General features: G+C 46.8%; 8 protein-coding genes across 8 annotated transcripts; 3 read left to right on the top strand and 5 right to left on the bottom strand.

Moving 5' to 3' along the window:
* Positions 1–185: 185 nt before the first annotated feature.
* N7466_010373 (alpha/beta fold hydrolase) lies at positions 186–1,187 on the bottom strand (the record flags this gene model as incomplete). Its single annotated transcript, XM_057169762.1, has 3 exons — positions 186–359; positions 409–759; positions 825–1,187. 3 exons carry the CDS (start codon positions 1,185–1,187, stop codon positions 186–188), a joined length of 888 nt encoding a protein of 295 aa, XP_057017153.1.
* Positions 1,188–1,806: 619 nt separating this feature from the next.
* Positions 1,807–3,649, bottom strand: N7466_010372 (Amino acid/polyamine transporter I; the record flags this gene model as incomplete). Its single annotated transcript, XM_057169761.1, has 5 exons — positions 1,807–2,611; positions 2,672–2,840; positions 2,903–3,181; positions 3,271–3,347; positions 3,414–3,649. The coding sequence occupies 5 exons, from the start codon at positions 3,647–3,649 to the stop codon at positions 1,807–1,809; spliced, it is 1,566 nt and encodes a 521-aa protein (XP_057017152.1).
* Positions 3,650–5,023: 1,374 nt separating this feature from the next.
* N7466_010371 (putative copper amine oxidase) lies at positions 5,024–7,171 on the top strand (the record flags this gene model as incomplete). The annotated part of the gene is made up of 3 exons (XM_057169760.1): positions 5,024–5,929; positions 5,989–6,959; positions 7,036–7,171. The coding sequence occupies 3 exons, from the start codon at positions 5,024–5,026 to the stop codon at positions 7,169–7,171; spliced, it is 2,013 nt and encodes a 670-aa protein (XP_057017151.1).
* A 687-nt stretch (positions 7,172–7,858) lies between these two features.
* On the bottom strand, positions 7,859–9,067 carry N7466_010370 (uncharacterized protein; the record flags this gene model as incomplete). The annotated part of the gene is made up of 1 exon (XM_057169759.1): positions 7,859–9,067. One exon carries the CDS (start codon positions 9,065–9,067, stop codon positions 7,859–7,861), a length of 1,209 nt encoding a protein of 402 aa, XP_057017150.1.
* Positions 9,068–10,249: 1,182 nt separating this feature from the next.
* On the bottom strand, positions 10,250–10,856 carry N7466_010369 (GNAT family N-acetyltransferase; the record flags this gene model as incomplete). The annotated part of the gene is made up of 2 exons (XM_057169758.1): positions 10,250–10,734; positions 10,817–10,856. The coding sequence occupies 2 exons, from the start codon at positions 10,854–10,856 to the stop codon at positions 10,250–10,252; spliced, it is 525 nt and encodes a 174-aa protein (XP_057017149.1).
* A 3,715-nt stretch (positions 10,857–14,571) lies between these two features.
* Positions 14,572–15,663, top strand: N7466_010368 (heme-dependent oxidative N-demethylase family protein; the record flags this gene model as incomplete). Its single annotated transcript, XM_057169757.1, has 2 exons — positions 14,572–14,999; positions 15,249–15,663. The coding sequence occupies 2 exons, from the start codon at positions 14,572–14,574 to the stop codon at positions 15,661–15,663; spliced, it is 843 nt and encodes a 280-aa protein (XP_057017148.1).
* Positions 15,664–16,580: 917 nt separating this feature from the next.
* Positions 16,581–17,432, bottom strand: N7466_010367 (uncharacterized protein; the record flags this gene model as incomplete). The annotated part of the gene is made up of 3 exons (XM_057169756.1): positions 16,581–17,010; positions 17,073–17,243; positions 17,311–17,432. The coding sequence occupies 3 exons, from the start codon at positions 17,430–17,432 to the stop codon at positions 16,581–16,583; spliced, it is 723 nt and encodes a 240-aa protein (XP_057017147.1).
* Positions 17,433–18,570: 1,138 nt separating this feature from the next.
* Positions 18,571–19,833, top strand: N7466_010366 (CaiB/BaiF CoA transferase family protein; the record flags this gene model as incomplete). The annotated part of the gene is made up of 1 exon (XM_057169755.1): positions 18,571–19,833. One exon carries the CDS (start codon positions 18,571–18,573, stop codon positions 19,831–19,833), a length of 1,263 nt encoding a protein of 420 aa, XP_057017146.1.
* Positions 19,834–19,845: the final 12 nt, after the last annotated feature.

The following is a 19,845-nucleotide window of genomic DNA, read 5'->3' as shown; positions in this document are numbered from 1 at the left end:
GAGGCTTTCCATGTTACACTCTTTCAAACTAACGGCAAGCTTGCTTCATATAACAAAGATTCTACAGCAAAATTTAACTTGAATGTTGGCCAGAATTTATTGACATGGATTATCATACAAATTGCCACTCGGCTATCCGGGTCGGCTATTTCTAAGTTCAAGACGGAATTAAGAGCCACCTCGATCTACTTGTACTTATTCACGAACCCAATCACTGCATGATTGACCTCGGCAGGATGAGTACAGTTGGAGAAATGTGCACCTCCATTGATCACAACCACCCTCGCATCTGGAGATTGCGTAAAAAGCCCAATCTCTTCCCTGGCATTGGCCAAGGAGAAAACAGCATCATCGGTGCCCTGCAAAGAATTAGTCATTTCCCGATAAACACAACAGGAATTTACAAACATGAATCCATAAAACCGGGCAACGAATGTCTGATAGTCGAAGATGCATCGGTCCACGTTCTGCCAAATTTATCGCAGCCATACGAAGCCGCTTGCGACCTTCTTCGCCACGATAATTTGATTTAATTGAGTTGGTCCAAAATTTGTGAACCTCAGCAGAGCACTTGTTGAAACTGACCCCGATAAGTGCGTCACAATAGTCATCGCCAGGCTCGAAATTTGGCACAGGCTTGTTGCTAGTCCATTGCTTTGCGAAGCCCGGGACTATCGATGCGCCATCCCAGCATTTCAGCTTTCGACTGCGCTCTGACTCGGAGTCCATTGATGATCCCACAGGAATGATGCCGGCAATCTAGAAGAGGGTTTATTAGCAGTGAAAATAATACAAATATTGTCTAAGACAGTAGACTACTTTACCATGTGTGGTCTAAGAAGGGCCATTTGAACGGTCACCCACCCTCCTTGGCTGGTTCCCAGTACGAAGGCCCTATCAATACCCAAGGCATCCAAAACCTGGAGATTCATCACCGCAGTATCCCAATATGTCCAGTGCTCAGACGAAGTGCGTGTCTGGCCATGCCCAAGAAGCTCAATAGCCACCAGATTGAATAGAGCTGACAAGTGGTGATCATCGAACTGTTCTCTATATAATTCAGACGTGACAGTGAAGGCATTTACTAGGACCACTGTTGGTTTTGCGGAATCATATTGCTTGGGCATTTGGTATGCCGCATCGATTCCGCCCAAGTGGGGAACGTGGATGATCTTCGTATTCGACATCTCTTCGGCGTGTTTGAAATATTTGACTTGGAATACTTGGAATATTCCCGCACATCAATACCGTCTTCATCTTGCTACTTATACCCCAGTCTTGGCATTTCGTAGAGTTTCGGGGAAATAGGAGATAAGTGGAGTGGTCCGAGTGGGTTCTCCACTGCTTGGTCGAGTGGCAACATTGAAGTTGCAACTCCCCCGGCTGGCCGTACATAGGCGCTGGATCCATCTTTTTTTGAGACTACTTCCAAGGTCCCAGTGCTTGGAAGGACATCTGGACATCAGAGTTAAAACCTTGCCTGGAAGTCGTCCAAAGAAACCTTCATTGGACATCTAGAATCCAGACATCGATGTCCAGCTGCCCACCTGGCTGAGCATTGAGACAACGCGATTCACATTATGGATGCAGTACATTCATTTGAATGTTCCAAAATCTATCTACGCACGATGGATACAGTAAACATTGAATCATCAATTACACTGATGTTCAAGCAGTGCTTGCAACTTGAGTGCCTAATTTTATTGATTGGGGGCTCGGGAGAGGATGTTCCATCAATGCCTATGTACCTCCAGTGCTGGCAGGCAGCTTCCAATGTTTGAAATTTCAAATGTTCCCCATGTCGAATTATATATCCTCGGCCAGTTCTACCACCGGGCCAGAGAATCGTTTCTTCCCACCACAAACATAATAGTACAATGCACCGATGAAGACCCAGCCCACCATCACTACCACACAATAATTCATGTTGTTTGGCGTGACGGGTTCAACCGTAGGAAAGGTACTGAACACCATTGCAAGGATCAGCCACATCAGAGCAATCACATTAACCACTGGCCCCCAGCGAGATCCAAGATTAAACATTCCTGATCCCAATCCACCAATAACCGAGGATGATGTCCGTCGACCGTAGAGTAGCATGAACAAGATTGGAGAAAAGTAAGAAGCGTACATCCCCAAGATCGCCATGGAAAGGACAGCATTAAATGCAGTTGAGCTTCCAAGATAAATCAAGCCAAGTAACATCTGCAGGAATCCGACGACTAAAACCATACGCACAGGCACTTTGAGGGTCGGGTTAACATGCGAAAAGAATCCGGAGCCAGGCAGACCATGATCGCGTGCGAAAGCCCATGCTGTACGACTGGTTGAGGTTGTACCGGCAGAGTTGGCAGCTAGAGCAACCAGAGTAATGCAGAGTGCCATAACGGAGGCCCCGGCCGGTGAACGCGTAACGTTGAGAAACAGTTGCATGAAGGGGAACCCGGTCTGAGATTCGAGGAGCTCCTGCAGATCACCCAGCGAGAACAATAACACGATGGCATAAATAAGACCAATTACCCCGTTAATGGCGACGCTGCCAATCATGGCTAAGGGTACATTACGCGAAGGCTTGGGGAGTTCCTCGCTTAGATGACAGGCGGCATCGTATCTGCAAGACAAAATCATCAGCTTTGCAACATGTCATTTGGTAGGATGGATGGGGCCATACCCAAGAAAGGGGTAGACTGTGCTTAACAACCCAACCAGCCAGGATACCCCATCATTTGTCCAGCCACTGGTATTAGAGAAATCCTCAAAGACATAATGGGCCGAGTGTTTCGTCGACATTGCACCCAAGACACAAACAATCGCGATGAATCCTACCACATGCAATATGCCTGCCCCGTAATCAGCCAACTTCCAGCCCTCGTAAAACGTTGATATCCACAGTCTGACTTACCGGCCGTGGTGTTGGTATGAGGTAGAATCTTCGACCCCCAGATATTGATCGCCGTGGAGTACGCCAGGATCAGCCAGTAAAAAAGCATTCCTTGCCATCTAGCCGAAACGTAGGTGTCGAGATTATTGAGGGTGATGAGAGCTTGCAGCTGTAGGCCGGCTGCAAAAGCTGCTGAAGCGGCGAGAACGAGTTGACCACCGATGGAAATCCAGCCGGTAAACCATGAAGCAGTGGCTCGATATGATGCAGGGCTCAGACAATGGACCCAGTGATATTGGCCTAAAATCCGCATGCAGTGTGAGCAACCTGAGAGAGCAACATCTAAAATGGGAAAGAAAATCATAAAAATGACAAATTTGGACCCTCACCTCCTGCTGTAGGATAAATCGCGGCAATCTCACATAGTGAAAGAACAACGAATATTGTGCCGACTAATGAAATGAGACTGAAAAGGGTGTCAATCCAAGCATAATTTCTGTTTGAAAAAAAAATCGTAGAACGGCGAACGTACTAGTTATAAAATAAACAAGGAGCACCGCCATTGGTCAGGGCTGTCCCCACCACAGATGAAAGTGCCTCCCATGTTGCCATCAACGAGATCTGGAGACACACAATGGACCATAGTGAAAATTCTCGACGGAGTTCCTGTACGTGACCGAGGGCAGCCAGCTGCTCCTCATCACTGTCAGGCTTCTCTGGAGACGCCAGCTTGCTCTTATCTTCTAAATCCGAAATATTGGAAGTCATCAGTGCACCAAAAGAGTTGAATTTTAGAGAATTGAGGGTTCTCCTATGCCCAGATTGTAGATTTCGGACTACCCTTGGTCTTATAACCGCGGCACTAATACGAGATATGGAGTGGCTAGTACATTGCGGTTCTCAATCCGCACTTCCATGATAACCTACTAGACAATGACCCGCTTCCAAGGTTAGTCTGCTAGAATTGTTAAGGCTTATCGTCAGGGCTGATACACGCGCCAGTTTTGCGGATTGTTTTATCGCTTCAGATCCACATCTTCCCCGCATTTTATGTAAAGTGATGGCAACTACATACATCTATCTTTGCGCGGTCATTCCGCAGTCCCATCTTAAAGGCAAGCCAGAGTCACTTTAGAACAGGCGTCACGAAAATCAAAGCCAATGAGCAGGCATTGAGAAAAGCCACCGTTGCTGATTGGACAAGCTGAACAGTGGGTCCTGAACGATAAAAGCTCGGAATCGGAATGAGTTTTTTAATGTTGATCTAAACATTGAGAGAAGATAAGCAACTCGAAGACAGACGTGGAATTCCCGGCCATTATCGCCAATCGAGACCTCGGAAGTCTTGGAATGGGGAATTATCTCGTCCGGCCAGGGCTTCAATTTTCTTGGAATGCCCAACATTGAATACCATTGACGCATTTATGTCCACATCAGTCTAGCATGTACATAACTAACCACAGACCTTCCAATTAGTCAACTCCACATCCCCCGCATTTTGTCAAGCTGCGGAACTACTTCCATGCTTGGAACCTGAGCAAGGGCTTCAATGCTAGCCTTTTTTTTCTTGGCAAAAGACCATCCATGTCATGTTCAACTTTCATCTCGGCTTGATTGGTCATGTATAGTTTGTGTTAGGTAACATTTGAATATTGAGTGTGGGGTTGCCGATGGAATGTCGGAATGGCAACCTTAAAAACATTCATAGAAACCGTTGACATCAATGACGGGAATGGGACTGGAAAACGTTCAAAGAGCTTTGCCTAGATAGAAGTCGTTCTGGACGTGCACATTCGGACTGCAGCCTACTACTATATCTGCACATACACGTATGAATAGTATGAACTACGCGGAATCTTGGCGATACATAAAAAGCAGATAACTCAATGAAAGGCGAATCTTATCGTCTTATGACCAGAGATAAGCAGCTTATCGGAACAACCCGTGACTGCTAAAGAAGCCGGGGTGGATAACACCTTGGAGCTTTCGGATCCATTCCGATCTTTCCGAGCCAAGACACCCCCTCTCTTTCCCTCCTGGAGATGCCCTTTCCGATACCCATGGATTTATATATAAATCGCTGAGCTAGCCATGTCTCTGGGGTCGCTCAATGAAGTAAGTACGCGCTAACGACAACTCACCATGCTTCACCCGCTCGCTATCCTATCCGAAGAGGAGACCAACTTAGCCCGTGACGTTGTCAGGGCCGCTCACCCTGACACCATTATTGACTTCCGCGAGATCTACCTACAAGAACCTCCGAAAGGACAGTTACTCGAATTTCTAGCCATCGAGCATGCCGGTCGCTTGAGTCCGACAACACCTCGCCCCCTACGTCTGGCTTTGTGCCAGTACGATGTCATTGGCGCCGACCGAATCCCCTCCTACCAAGAATCCGTCGTCGATGTGGTCACACGCTGCCGAGTCAAGCACCACATCGTGGGCAAGCAACATCATGCAGCGCTCACCTTGTCTGAATTCGATACTCTGGTGGAACAGTGCATGAAATCCCCTCTGTTTCAGCAGGCGATCGCAGAATTTGACCTCCCCGCGGGATTTGAGGTGGTGATCGAGCCTTGGCCGTATGGTGGCTTGGACAATACCGAGGAAAACCGGCGTTACTTCCAAGCACTGTGCTTCGCCCAAGACAAACGCTCTGGCAATGAAGATTCCAACTTCTACTCGTTCCCCCTTCCCGTCATCCCAGTTATGGATGCCCATACACAACAGATCATTCGGGTGGATCGACCTGCCACTGGTGGTAAGGAAGATGGTCTTGTGGAGCAAACCTTTAAGCGCGATATCATCGGGCACTGCAAACCGTCTGAATACATCCCCGAACTTCTTCCTGGGGGAACACGAAAGGATCTGAAGCCATTAAATGTCGTTCAACCTGAAGGGCCCTCCTTCCGGGTTACAAACGACTCTCTTGTGGAGTGGCAAAAATGGCGTTTCCGTGTTGCCTTCAATCCGCGTGAGGGCGCTACTATTCACGATGTCTGGTACGATGATCGCAGTGTCATGCATCGTCTGGCGATCAGTGAAATGGTATGTTTGTATTCCTGGAAATCTGATTGACAATTACTGACACTAATGTGACTTACTAGACCGTTCCCTATGCTGATCCCCGACCACCCTTCCACCGCAAGCAAGCATTCGATTTCGGCGACGGAGGTGGTGGTAACATGGCAAACAACTTGTCTTTGGGATGTGACTGCCTCGGAGTTATCAAGTACCTTGATGCAGTAATGACCCAACCCGACGGTACCGCCCAGAAGATGCCCAATGCCATTTGCCTTCACGAACAGGATAATGGCATCGGCTGGAAGCACTCCAACTGGCGCACCGGTCGCGCTGTCGTTACTCGCCACCGCGAGTTCGTCGTTCAATTCATCATCACCTTGGCCAACTACGAATACATATTCGCCTACAAGTTTGATCAAGCGGGTGGTATCACAGTAGAGTCGCGTGCTACTGGCATCCTCAACGTTGTCAACATTGATGCTGGCAAGGTCAGCGAGTACGGAAATGTCGTCAGTGGTGGTGTCCTAGCTCAGAATCACCAGCATATTTTCTGTGTGCGTATCGACCCAGCCATCGATGGACAGAAGAACTCCGTCGTGGTAGAAGAGTCGCACCCAGTCCCTATGAATGCAGTGACCAACCCCAATGGAAACTTCTACCAGGTTATCAAGGAGACCGTCAAACGTTCCTCTTGGATCGACGCTGCACCACAACTGAATCGGACCATCAAAATGATTAACCCTCGTAAAACAAACCCAATCAGTGGAAACCCAGTTGGATACAAGTTCATTCCCTTGGCCACGCAGACATTATTGGCGGACCCAGAATCAGTACAGGCACGCCGGGCGCAATTCGCTCAACATCATGTCTGGGTTACCAAGTACCGTGACAACGAACTGTACGCAGGTGGTCGATACACACTTCAAAGTCAGGTCGAAGTTGACGGTGTCTCTGATGCTGTTCGCCGTGGCGATGCGGTTGAAGACACAGATATTGTGGTATGGAATACATTTGGCATCACTCACAATCCTCGTGTTGAAGATTGGCCTGTCATGTAAGTTGCTAGCTAAAACTATATCCCGATCCACCGGAGCCCCTCTGATGAACAAAGCACTGACTCTCATTTCAAGGCCCGTTGAAATATTCCAGCTCATGATCCGTCCTGCTGACTTCTTCACGGCAAATCCCTCCATCGACGTGCCCTCCAACAAGAACGGATCTTCCAGACTGGCTGACTCCGAGTGCTGTAGGAAGGCACACATATAAGACATGCCGTTGGCTATCAAAACACAAAGGTTTTTGTATCATACTACTAAGAACATGCTCAAATAGTCATTATACCCTACTCTGTATCTATCACGGGTCATGAATTTCGCAATCCACCATCTATGGATACCATCAGTTTGAATTCATTTTCATTCATTTCCAGGATTCGATTCATTACGTCGTATTCTGTCTGGATTTAAACAATATTTTCATGTTTGTTTTATAATCAAGTTGACGGTTCCAACTTGATTCCAGTTTCCAATGCTCCAATTTTGATCCATCGAGACTAGAGCGGCGGTGCGATGGATGGATTCTGGACATCATGTATGTATATAATACCTCGGAGTTCCAAGGTTCATTCCTGGAGGGTAAAATGAGTGCTTTCTTCCAATGCTTTCCAACCTTGAACTCCGTTCCAAAGTTCAAATGTTCCTCTCGCCCTCAAGTGCTGGAGGCCAGCTGCGTGAAATAACATTACCAACCCCGGGTGCCTGGACAAAGTACATACATAGTACATATCTGCTAGCTTCCAAGGCTCCATACAATTCCCCCAAGTGGATGCATGTGCATGTATACATTGGGGTTACATCCAAATTTCAATGTTGTTAAAAGGGTAGGAAAATTCCAGCTCCCCATAAAAAGCATGCACAGGATGCCTCCAGACTCCAATTATCTTGTTGCATTGCGCTATGCAGAGACTTGCCGATGGTCTCTTTTCCACTCAGGGACATTTAGAACCTCTGAGGTGGGAATATACCCTATTATGAAACCTCTCCCCTTTGTCTCGGGCAAATCTATTCGAGTATCAAGCTCCCAAACTGCAAAGTCGCGACAGAGACGAGTATTGTCTGCAAAGAATGGAGAGTCTTGCAGCGCATCGAGAACGCTAGCATGACTATCATTGATTATGAAACCATATTCAGCTCTCAAAATCTTCTTGCTCATCCCAAAAATGATCGCGGGGTCCCAAAAAATATCGTAGTTATGAGAGTACCCTTTTTTAATCAACGACAATGCCCTGAGACGAAGCTGTAGGCTTCGGCATTTCACGATAACGAAATAGAGGTATGGGAGAAGTCCGACCTCTAGCATGAAGCCTGGCGTAGTGGAGAGCAGTTGAGACTTCCGTGCAAAATTGAGGATTCTCTCGAAATCATCCATGCACGTATCATAAACTTCATCATTTTCTCCAAGACAAACGGCCCAGATCTTCAACATGGTCCATCTAAGCTGCAAAATGCAAGATATATTTTCCAATTTGGGATCAGGGGCGAGTCGTGCCCGGAATTCCGCGAATTTCTTTCTCAATGATTCAACCTCTGAATTGAGTCTCTTTTGCTCCTCGATAATATTAGGTGGTAGCATTTCGCCAAATGCGTCCACAGTATGACGTTCAGAGGCACGGTATTCTCCTTTCATTCGAGCTAGTTTGACAGCATCATACTGGATTGAATTGATTGAGCCCTGAACCTCGGTAAACGTTCGTAAAGTCTCCGGCGTTTCATAAGGCGGGCAATGATCAATAAGAGGAAGAACCCATATTGATTGAATGCTGAATACAGGCGTGAGGCTCATATATCGGAAGATAGCCGCTATCTTTGATCTATGTTGTGAGGCATTCATCAGATCAATACCGTGTTTGATATGAGTCATTGCGGCATTGATATCTCTCCGTGTAAACTCGATGCAAGCAAAAAGCACACAGGAGATCAGGATTATATCGAGTTGATCCGCGTGAACTGATTTCAACGAGCGAATTTCCTTCATAGCGCGATTGTAGTGGCGTATAGCGAAGCCATTATCATATGGCAGCTTGAAGAACGACGGCTTTTGACTTGACCTCTCATAAAGGCTCATTAGGCTGATCGTGGCATCACGAGCAGCTGGTTGATCCATAATGACTCGAGCTACGATACGCGACCAAAAAAGGTAGTTGAGCGGCAGGCAAAAAGCCGACTCTAGGCTGTGGTAGAAGCGTTCCAGGCTGCGCAAAGAGCTACTGTCTGCCTCTGGGAACGTTGATGGTTGGATTTGAGACAATGTGTTCAAAGGGCTAGAAGGGTACCCGTCGCATTTTCGCCCAGTGGATTCGCATCTTGTGCAGCAGGGGCGCGTTTCATCACATTTCACCTTTCGGATTCTGCTTGGATTAGCCACTTCAAAGTCCTTTTGCGTCTGAGATTTTGAAATGATCCTCATGGACTAACTTGCACGTGAGGCAGCCGGTTCGAACTCTGCGGTGGATCATCCGCTTCGTGACTCGTTTCGACTCGTTCTTCTCCATGGCCATATGATCCGGACTTTTCAATGTTCAAATAAGGGGGTTTTCTAAGGGGAACAAACTTTGAAGGGGGCGAGATTTTGTATTTAAAGGATTGGGGATGGGGGCATTAAGATACAACTGTGTCAGATTGGGGGCGGAAAAAAAAGGTGGGTTGTGATGTTGAAGTAGTACTAGTAGTATGTACGTACTTGCCACTTCGTCGGGGCGTATCCCGTTCAGTTTCCAATATTTCAACTCGTTTCAGCGATGTTTCAGCTTTGTTCTCACTATAAATGGATGCATGCAATTATTGACCCTAAACTCCCTACTACGTAGTAGCTAGCTATGCACTCGTATGGAAGAGGGTTGTGTTCATGCCTTCCGCATCATCATAACCCCTGTCCAGTGGTGACAAGGATGTCGCGCTCATTCTGGGGAACGTCATTTGCCATGATTTGAATCCTCATCGATGAAAGCTCGGTGCATTGTCATTGTCTTATGTCATTGCCCTGATTTCTTCCGTTAAGTAAACAGCTCAGCGGCGCGCTCCAGTAACGAAGTATCTGAATTATTGGCACATGCCTGGCAACCTCGGAAAGAATCTCTCCATCTTGACGGGCCAGGGATGGTTATGAAGTGGAAGCATACCCGGCTTCGGATGTGGTGGTGAAACAAGAGGCAATCATTTCATGTTGTGGTCATAGGTGTATATCGACTGGAGATATGCGCAAGTCTAAATGCCCTTTCTGTCTATAGTTGAATTCATCGACGCCATCAATCAATGCTTTTTGAGATCCGACCCATGGACCTAGGGACTATGCACCCTCGGCCAATTGGGTCAGAGCATCACCGTCTACCATCATCTTCATCCACTCCTCCATTCCTTTGGCTCCGATCTGCTCATAGAAACGAATGCTAGGTTCATTCCACTTAAGAACGCTCCACTCCAACCGACGGCCCTGCGCCTCAATCACCTGCTTGGCCAGGTACTTCAGCAGCAAAGTGCCACATCCGTGACCACGCGCATTTGGCTGGACATATAGATCTTCCAGATAGATACCCGGAGCCGAGCGCCAAGTAGAATAGTTGTAGAAGTAGAGCGCCATACCGACGGGGATGGGAGCGGGGTTCTCAACGGTGGGTGGCAAGGTAACGAGGGCCGTGTAGACAGCGCCACGCTTTGGCGGGGTACCGGGAAAGGAAAGGGTGGCTAAGAGGGACTCTTCGGTGGCCTCGACTTCGTGGAGGGCCTTTTCATAGTCGGCGAGTTCTTGAATGAACTGCAAGATGAGCGGGACATCTATTCCCATTCGAGATTGTCCATTAGCGGGACACGGTCGGTTTGCGCGTTGGAATGCGGCAAAAGGGGGTGGTAAACTCACCCTCTGGTGTCGCCAGGCGAATAGTAGGTTTTCCAGCCATGACGATGGTTGAATACGATATGTATTAAAAGATAAAAAAAAAAAATCTGTGTCCCTTAGTGAGAAGGGTTTGAAAGTATTTCTTTAAGCAATTCCCGTGAGTCACTGACAGCTTGGACTTCTGCACTAGTTACTACTAGTGTTCTGTTGTCGGCGGCTTAACCCGCTGAAGGTCACGTGCTGGACCATACAAACCAGTCAAGCGTTGAAATTCGAGAAAATTGTTCTTCGTTGGTTGATTCGTACGTAAATACTCCAACATTGGGCCAAATTAGGCAGTTGGTCTATGTCTTGAAAATTTATAGACACGATCAATCTAGGGTCCATGGCTAAGAGTACTTCAATGTTAGCAGGACTAATCAATTCTTTGCGAATATGAAAATTTCTTGAGTAAAACTCGTCCAGGAATCCAGGATGCATCAATTGATGTCCTCGTAAGTTGTATATGTGTGCAATAGGTACATATGTATTGATATACCCTACCAGTTCCAGTTCCAAAGCATCCAGACGTCGAATTGTGTATATGTTTCGAGGTTTTGAATCGTCAACTGGTGAATTGACGAAAGTGGCAACTCAAACTTTTGAACGACAGCTGGGACAATACCTACATGTAGGTAATACCGTGGACCTAGATAGATTTTCTGGGCATTACTACATATGTAACATTGAACAGTAGTCGAGATGTTTCTCTTGGACATCTGGAACCAACGACCTCATACATATGCCCATGTCATAGATCATGGATCAAGGATCGAACAAATTCAAGATTGGAACATTGAATACTCAAACACCAGCAACCTACAAAGGTGTTTGCCACGCCTGTTTCAAATGTGCGAATGGCATGTTCCAAGTCGTCGTTGAAAACGTCACATTTTAATCAATTGGTCTCCAAACGCTCACAAGTCTGCTTCCAAAGTCATGTCCATTTGACCGCCATCTTTAAAACATTTCAATGCTATATCGACTTCCGCCGTGCATATAGAAATCCTTACTAACCATATCAGGAATGAGCCAAACGTTTAAATAGCGACGGATTAAGCGGTGTGGCTGCGCATAACGAGGCAAAAAAGCAAAGAAATATAAAACAAGAAGTTGACAGCACTCGAGTATTCATATGTTGGTGAAATAGAAGGAGAAAGAAAAACAAACAAGGGGGATCATGTAAGGAGCAAACATTTAATCATCTGAACGTTCAGATGTTTGGAAATTCGAGGCTAGAAACATTCGGAATTAATTGATCATTGATCATGGCCTAAAGATTCCCGGAATCAATATCCAGGTCATGTGGACGTTTGCCAAGATAAGTGGACTATGACAAGCATGGCATATTTCACAGGTTATGGCTTCGGGGGGAAAAAACAAAGCAAAAGTGAAAATATGAAATATGAAAATATGACGAATCTTGTAATAAAGCTACTTCGTACAGGCTAACGACGTGGACGGAACTAGTAGCTTAGACAAAGAAAACCGTTCGGAGTGGAAGCCCCTAGCTTACATCCTGTTGCCTTCAAACCTCAAGATACCCCTTGTCATCAAGAAGGATCACGATTCATGTATAGCCACGAGCAAGGTATCTAATGCCATTGTTGCAAGAGCCTTCTTCCAATTGGTCTCAATGTCCCAATAGGGCCAACAAGCATGCAAAACAGGCCTCTAAACCGGAAACAGCCATTGTACAGTGACCAGTCATCTACTTTACTAAAAATGATCGCCCCCACTAGCAATATCCTTTTCAATCTTCCACACAAGAAACCCCTCAGGGGTCATATTTCAATCATGTCACACAAACAATTGAAAAGGAAAGAAAAAGAAAACCCAGTCCCTTGCACAGTCAAGTCCAGACTCCAGAGTAACGGGGAAAGTGGATGTTTTTGGGTGTTTTGCGGGCTACAGCGGCAAGCGCGCTTTGCGTGAAAGCAGCGGTTGAACTTGCAGAGGCTCCACTCAAAGTGGGACCGACGGACCGTGGAACAGAACACAAAAGGACAAAAGGACAAAAAGACAAAAAGACAAAAAGACAAAAAGACAAAAAGACAAAAAGACAAAAAAGCGGACATTGGGCCAAAGGGGAAATTTCCTGGATCTGGTGATCGCCGGGTTGACCAGTGGTTTTGTCAATGAACGCCAAAACGCCAAGGGGGAAGGCGTGTACCTGCACACCTACCTTACGGGCCCTAGGTGCCCATTTAGACCAGGGGAGGGTATATCAATCTGGACCAGGTCACTGAATTCCAAGGATTGAGGGGAGCTTTATGGCGATCGCCTTATTGAACAGCCGTCAAGGGGCAGTAACAAGATCGATACTATAAATTTTGGGGGTTTTTGGTGTCAGTGCATACGGAAGTCAAGGTACTGACTACTGAGTGGGGAGGAACCCCACACAGACACAGGCTTCGGAGTGATACGTCAGGCTCACGTTCAGCTACACTTGATCATTCTAACGAGTGTGATGTGCGGGGGGGGGGGGAACTTGTAGATCGAGGTTTCAGCCAGTCGAACCCAGCATTGTTATTTGTTGACGCTGTACAATGTATACGGTCCCCTTGTCCCCCCCCCTCCCAAGAAAGCCGGGGATAAAGAAACTTGGCGCGACTCAGATCAAACATCATCATCACTATTGCTGATGCGTATGGCCCTCGCTTCACGCTGGATCAGCTGCGGTAAGACCGGTATCCCTCCGATGGTATCCGGGTTCGTTGCACGACTTGGTCTCGAGGTTTGTTTCCCGATTTTGTTCGGCAAACTCAACCACGAGGATGGGGCGCGCACGGACGTTATACGCGAACTTGACGATTCCTGGTGTCTAGATCGTTGGCTTTCATGCCGAGTGATTGGGTCCATCCACCGGCCCTGACTCCTGAGCACGTCCCTGACGATTTTCTCCAGGCGCCGATTCCGTACTTGTAAAAAAGAAAGGCCCCCAAGTCGGACCTATCTCACTATCTCCACCAGCCCCCGAGACACTAGTGGAGTAAGTTGTCGTTGTTAGCACAGCCCTGGACTCGAGCCGCTGACGACCCCAAGCTGAGGGTCAACCATCATGTGCCCTGTTATTGGAGGCGAATTGAGGCGGCTTTTTTTTTAATTTCTAATATGATTTATTTTTGTAAAAAAAAAAAATTGCGGGGAATCCCTGGGCGTATCATAACAGTTCCATATGAATTAGGAATGTGGAATGGAACTGCTTTCCTTCCAAATATCCATTATTTGCCTGGAACTAGCGTCGTTGGAATTTCATTTTGGACAGTTTTGGGATTTTTGGGTATTAATTTTTTCTCTCTTTATTGCCTTTCTATTAATTTCATTTTCATTTTTTCATTTTCATTTCATTTTCTTATGCTGATCAGCTGGTTCTATCTGGTTCAGGTCATAATTAGGGTAGCATCATCGTCCGTCATCAGGCAAAGCCTATTATTTATGTAAAGGGTTCTTCCAACTGGATTTTTTTTTAGCCAGCATCCTTTCATTTTTTCTTTTTCCAATCCTCGCCTATCATAGAAGACTCAATTGCTGTGACAAAAAGTTATTTTTGATTTCATATTCGAGATATCGAGGAGCCGTATGGAAAAAGTATGACAACCTTCTCATTAGTGGTGATTTCTGTTCTGATCCTACTACTCGTTGTGGGATCTCAAAAACGACTGTGCAATTGGCTAGCTTCCAAGAAGGAGTCGTTACAAAATGCCTTCTCTCAAGGGCCTTCCAATCTCAATCGTATGGCTCCATACCCAGCGCAGCCTATCCGAGGCAGGGAAAGATACCGGATCATGATGGATATCCGCAGGTTAGATGCCCATAACTGGCTTACCCTGGATAAGAACTATATGGACGAACATCGAGTCAGAGATCTTTTGCTTCGTGAGAAGAGGGATAAAGTCTTGCGATGCCTACCCGAATCTCTGGCTTCATGTCAAGAAACACTGGAAGTAGTCTCGGAGTTCCTTACCGAGCGCTTTCCGACCATGTTCAAAAAAACAATTTATGAGAATGACACCTGGATCGAAAATATGGCAACAAAAGAGAGATTCAATATTGGTGGCCAGGGGCCAACTGTCAACGGCACAGATGCTCTGGAGGCGGCAGTTCGGCTCACGATGGAGGATCTCAGTGTGTTGATGATGAATGAGGATGGAGAGTATTATTTGTGAGTTCCGCAATTTTGGGCTTATCTTCCGAGGATGTCTACTAATCAAGTATGGCATGGGATATAGAGCTGCCAGCGCGAGCTTGTTCCCCACAGGATGGACGGTTGAAGAACGTATTGGGTGGACGATTACTCAAATGCACGCACCGGTTCCCCTTTGGCATCAACAAGTTGCATGCTCAGTCAGCAAGTCAGTCTGCACAGCCTTGACACCCATCAGGAATAAAGATCCTCTAACCCAAATTCTAGATTCCTGGCTCGTTTATCCCCAACTTCGCCCATGGAGAGATCCAACTACTTTGTCGAAGTCAAACGACCAGATGAAGATCTTCACGATATTTTATACCGCCCTGGCTCTCTATGTGAAAAGGAGCTCAGTGATCCCTCGCCCGACGAAATCATCATTCGTCGTGAGAGACAGACCTTCCGCCGATTGCCCCGCACAGGGGCCATTGTATTCGGCGTGAAGACCTATTTAACGCCGCTCAGGCAGTTACCGATGCAACAATTGGAAAACCTAGCCAAGGAAATGAAAACATGGCCAGATTACGTCAGTCAGTATAAGGGAAAGGACCTGTGGGGCAAAAAGGTTCTGGAGTATTATAACAGACGCCTTACAGAAGCCCAGGGCGAGCCAACAGAGAAAGTTTCTACTGAGGTTTGAGTGCCTACCGGTATGTATACAGGAATTATGTGTGATGGAAAAACAAAATGTTATCTTTACAAGCTACTAGTACAGACTTGGGGTCAGGCTTTGACATTGCATTTTCTCGGAAGAAAAAACGGTGGGCGGCTTTTTGTGTTCAAATTTGTTATTGATTAGTACGCTTCAATTGAAAATGTGAATTGGAAATCAATGTTTGAATCTTTTGGACTTTTTCAACAAGATTTCGGATCTGCATGTGGGAAGTTTTTTTGTTACTTGCTCGTAAAGGTTCTAAGATTGCAATCAAATCGAACAATCGAACACTTGAGACTCAAAACTAAATTCCAACCTTGAAACCTCAAGTGCTTTAGAGGATTCACCTCCAGGACTGGGCAATAGTCTACGTCAGCCTTGGAACCGTCAAACACAACCGTGCTTCAGCCCATAAGCCTAGTTTGACTTGGAGCGACATTCACATCCATGCATGGTGTCTTTTAAACCGTCGGGTGCCCAATAGTGAGACTACTAACTTATTCCAGGGTAGATCGTACCTAGTAGGGGTAGCGAGGCTCAAGGCGTTCTTACGTAGGTGAATTTTAATCAATAATCAACACGGCTTTGAAGCCGCGGGATCCTATTGGCCGAAGCAATTATTATAACTCGTCCCCCCCACCATGACTATATCAGATATAATATCGTTGACACGAAGCAAAAGATGGAACAACAAGGGTCGATGCATGGGAGAAGTAAGAACAGGGTAATACGTAGCGGACTACATCATAACCCCCCGCATTATTTCGTCCTGAAAAAGTATATATCTCCTTACGGTTCAAGCGGCATATTTGATGACCTATATGTCATCATCGAGGGTATGAGTTGTCTTCTTGGAGGGCGACGATTGCGTCAATTTGCATTTTATCCATGTCCACAAGTCTTCAAATGATGGACTGGTTCACCCTACTCCAGTGGGGTTCAGGATCCGAAGGAAACCGAGATGTTGGCGGGAGGCTTAATTCTCCAGCCCAAGCTTTCTGGATGGGCTCCAAAGTGGGGATTTCAAGCCGATATGTGCTGTTCACAATATCGGGAGACGGCGCCCCCGCAGAGCGATCCCCCAACAGTCGGGCAAGCTGCCGGCGCTGCATTTCCTCGTCACTCAACAAGGGTGTACCGCGATTGGTTCGAGGGCTGCCATCATATTCATATTCGTGGTAAATTAGGATCGCTATACCGCCATGTACCAGGGCAAAGGCACTCGTAAGACCAATGGCGATAACCCGGAGCGCGGACAGAGGGAAGAGATCGCGAGCGAAGACGTTGAGAAGGAAGTTGAACAAGGCGATTAAATTAATTATCACGAATGGCCTGTAATGCGTGAGTTTGTGCCTCCCCTTGAATCTTGATCAGATCTGGATGGAAAGACTGACATAAATAATGAGCGCAGAAGGAATAGCGGTTGATGGCGTTGAAAAAAGGCGATCCCAAAGGAGGAGACGTTGGCGAGGGCAATGAAAAAAAGAGCGGCAACGACAGCGGGAGTGTGATTGATATGAGTATTTGCATCCGAGTTGTCGAAGACTACCGCCAACAGGAGATAGCTGGACCAAGAAAGAATTTCATTAGTGACTCTTTGCTGCTAAATCCCGGATAGATTCAATCGCATACCCCACCAGAAGGAGAATCCCCGAGAAAAGAGTCGTCACTCTCCAGAGTCCTGAGACATGGATATGGTTGAGATGGTGTTCCAGTGGTGGATTGAACAGCCCGCCGTATTCAGAAGGAGTCATTTGCATATCGTACACTCATGTCAATGGTCGAACGGGTGAGTAAAGAGGTTGGGATCGCGGTCGCAAACGATATTCGTCACAAATCAATCATCACACAACGACCAGCATTTGAGTCCAGATTCAAGGCACAAAAAGAAGAAGGAAAAGGAGAAAAAAAAAAAAAAAAAAAAAGAGAATGAGAGGGTTTGATGGTTTGGAGGAAAACGGGTTGAAGAAAACTGGCGGATTTTGCTCTGATGCGCAAGAAGATTGTAACTGGGGGAAATGGGGCAATGGTTACGCAGATCTTAGCTCTGACCAGTCAGAGAGTTCGGTGCGTTTGAAGGTGCCTTGTGCCTTGGCCCTTCTTGGCCTTTGTTCTCGGGCTTCGCCACAGTGAGGAGGTTTGTTGAAATGAAGCTGATCGAATATGGAGTAAAATTAGTATATATTAGTAGTAACGATTATAAGTTGACAATGGGCGTTGATATAAGAATCAAGGGGCGAACCTTGGAACCCAAAATACAAAAATATCAATCAAGTTTCAAGTTTGTAAACAATTTCTCGTGTTTCCTCCCCACTTTTCCCCTAATGCTTCAGTGTTCACTATTTAGCAAATTGGGAACAAGTTCAAACAACCATGGGAATCCACTATATCCACATGTCACGTATCAGTGGTACATGTATCCCGACCTGACAGAGATTCTAATTCTTGAATATCTTGCGTTCGAGCCTAGCAATCCGAACAAATGTGAAATGCAAACCAAAGACAATTTGGATGATCGCCTGGAATTGTGGTCTTCGAGTTGACACGAAAAGATTATTGAAAAGTCTCGCTAATGCAAAGCTTCTTCCAAAATGCAGACAAGAAAAACGGATGTTTGGGTAGAGCGTTGGGTAGAGCGTTGAGGTCTTCACTGCTTCAGTGACGATTCAGCCTCATCCAGCCTTACTGCTGTTGCCGCTCGGCGAGTCCTCGGCTGAAAGGCATATAGCCGACTTGCTTCCTACTCGCCGAACTACAAGTCTACAACCATTACCCACCGCATTCCACAATACTCTATATAACAAGTGTGATTCTTTCTCAATGCCCATTCGCTATTATTATACATACCTGACAAGCCATTGTTTCATCTGTCCTCTATCTCTCTACCTGACCATGACACCCCCGCGCACTGCCCTTGCACGATTATCAGCATCAAAAATTCGCACCCCATTACCCTCTGGTTTTCGATGGCAATCGAGTGCAGCTTCAACACACCGCCCAGCTCCTCTTGCTGGTGTTACCGTCGTCAGCCTAGAACAAGCTATTGCCGCTCCCTTCTGCACACGCCAATTGGCAGATCTAGGGGCCCGTGTCATCAAAGTTGAACGACCCGTGGTGGGCGATTTTGCCCGCCAGTATGACACTCGCGTCAATGGCATGTCCTCGCATTTTGTATGGACCAATCGATCAAAAGAGAGTCTAGCACTGGACCTCAAGGGAAAGAATGACCATGACGTTCTTATGAAACTACTGGAACAAGCAGACGTGCTAGTCCAAAACTTGGCACCGGGCGCATCGGCCCGATTGGGGTTATCGCACGAAGCGTTGAAAGAAAAACATCCCTCTTTGATCGTCTGTGACATATCCGGATATGGCCAAGACGGTCCTTATCGCGATAAGAAGGCGTATGATCTTCTCATTCAAAGTGAAGCAGGTATGCTCTCGGTTACCGGTACAGCCAAAGAGCCGGCAAAGGTGGGTATCTCCATTGCCGATATCTCCGCCGGCATGTACGCCTATAGCAACATTCTATCCGCACTACTACAACGAGGGAAAGATGGACAAGGCTGTCGGATTGATATCTCCATGTTGGAGAGTATGGTGGAGTGGATGGGGTTTCCGATGTATTACACCTCTAACAACGCTCCCGGGCCAGTTCCCGCGGGCGCATCGCATGCAGCCATTTACCCATATGGACCCTTTGAGACAGGAGACGGCCAATCTGTCATGCTGGGTATTCAAAATGAACGGGAATGGGTCAATTTCTGCAATGACGTGCTCTCTCAGCCACACCTGGCCAAGGACAATAGGTTCTCCAGTAATTCGCTGAGGACACAGAATCGAGATGCGCTCAAGGAGGTCATTCACAATGCCTTTGCGTCATTCACCGCGGATCAGACGATTTCTCTACTTGATGGGGCGTCGATCGCTAATGCGAGCGTTAATGATATGCAGGGCGTCTGGAAACATGCCCAGCTTAAAGCTCGCGACCGGTGGACTGAGGTGCAAACTCCCACGGGCCCGGTAGAAGCCTTACTACCACCGGGGTCTACTAAATCAGCGGACAAAGGTGGTTATGGAGCTCAGATGAGATCCGTTCCAACGGTCGGAGAACATAACGAGGCTATTCTAGCCGAATTGGGAATATCACGATAGCTTGTACAGACC

This window comes from Penicillium verhagenii (genome assembly GCF_028828195.1).
Source record: "Penicillium verhagenii strain IBT 33310 chromosome Unknown utg000010l_segment0_segment0, whole genome shotgun sequence".
Taxonomy (NCBI): domain Eukaryota; kingdom Fungi; phylum Ascomycota; class Eurotiomycetes; order Eurotiales; family Aspergillaceae; genus Penicillium; species Penicillium verhagenii.
This window is presented reverse-complemented; position numbering and strand designations above follow the sequence as displayed.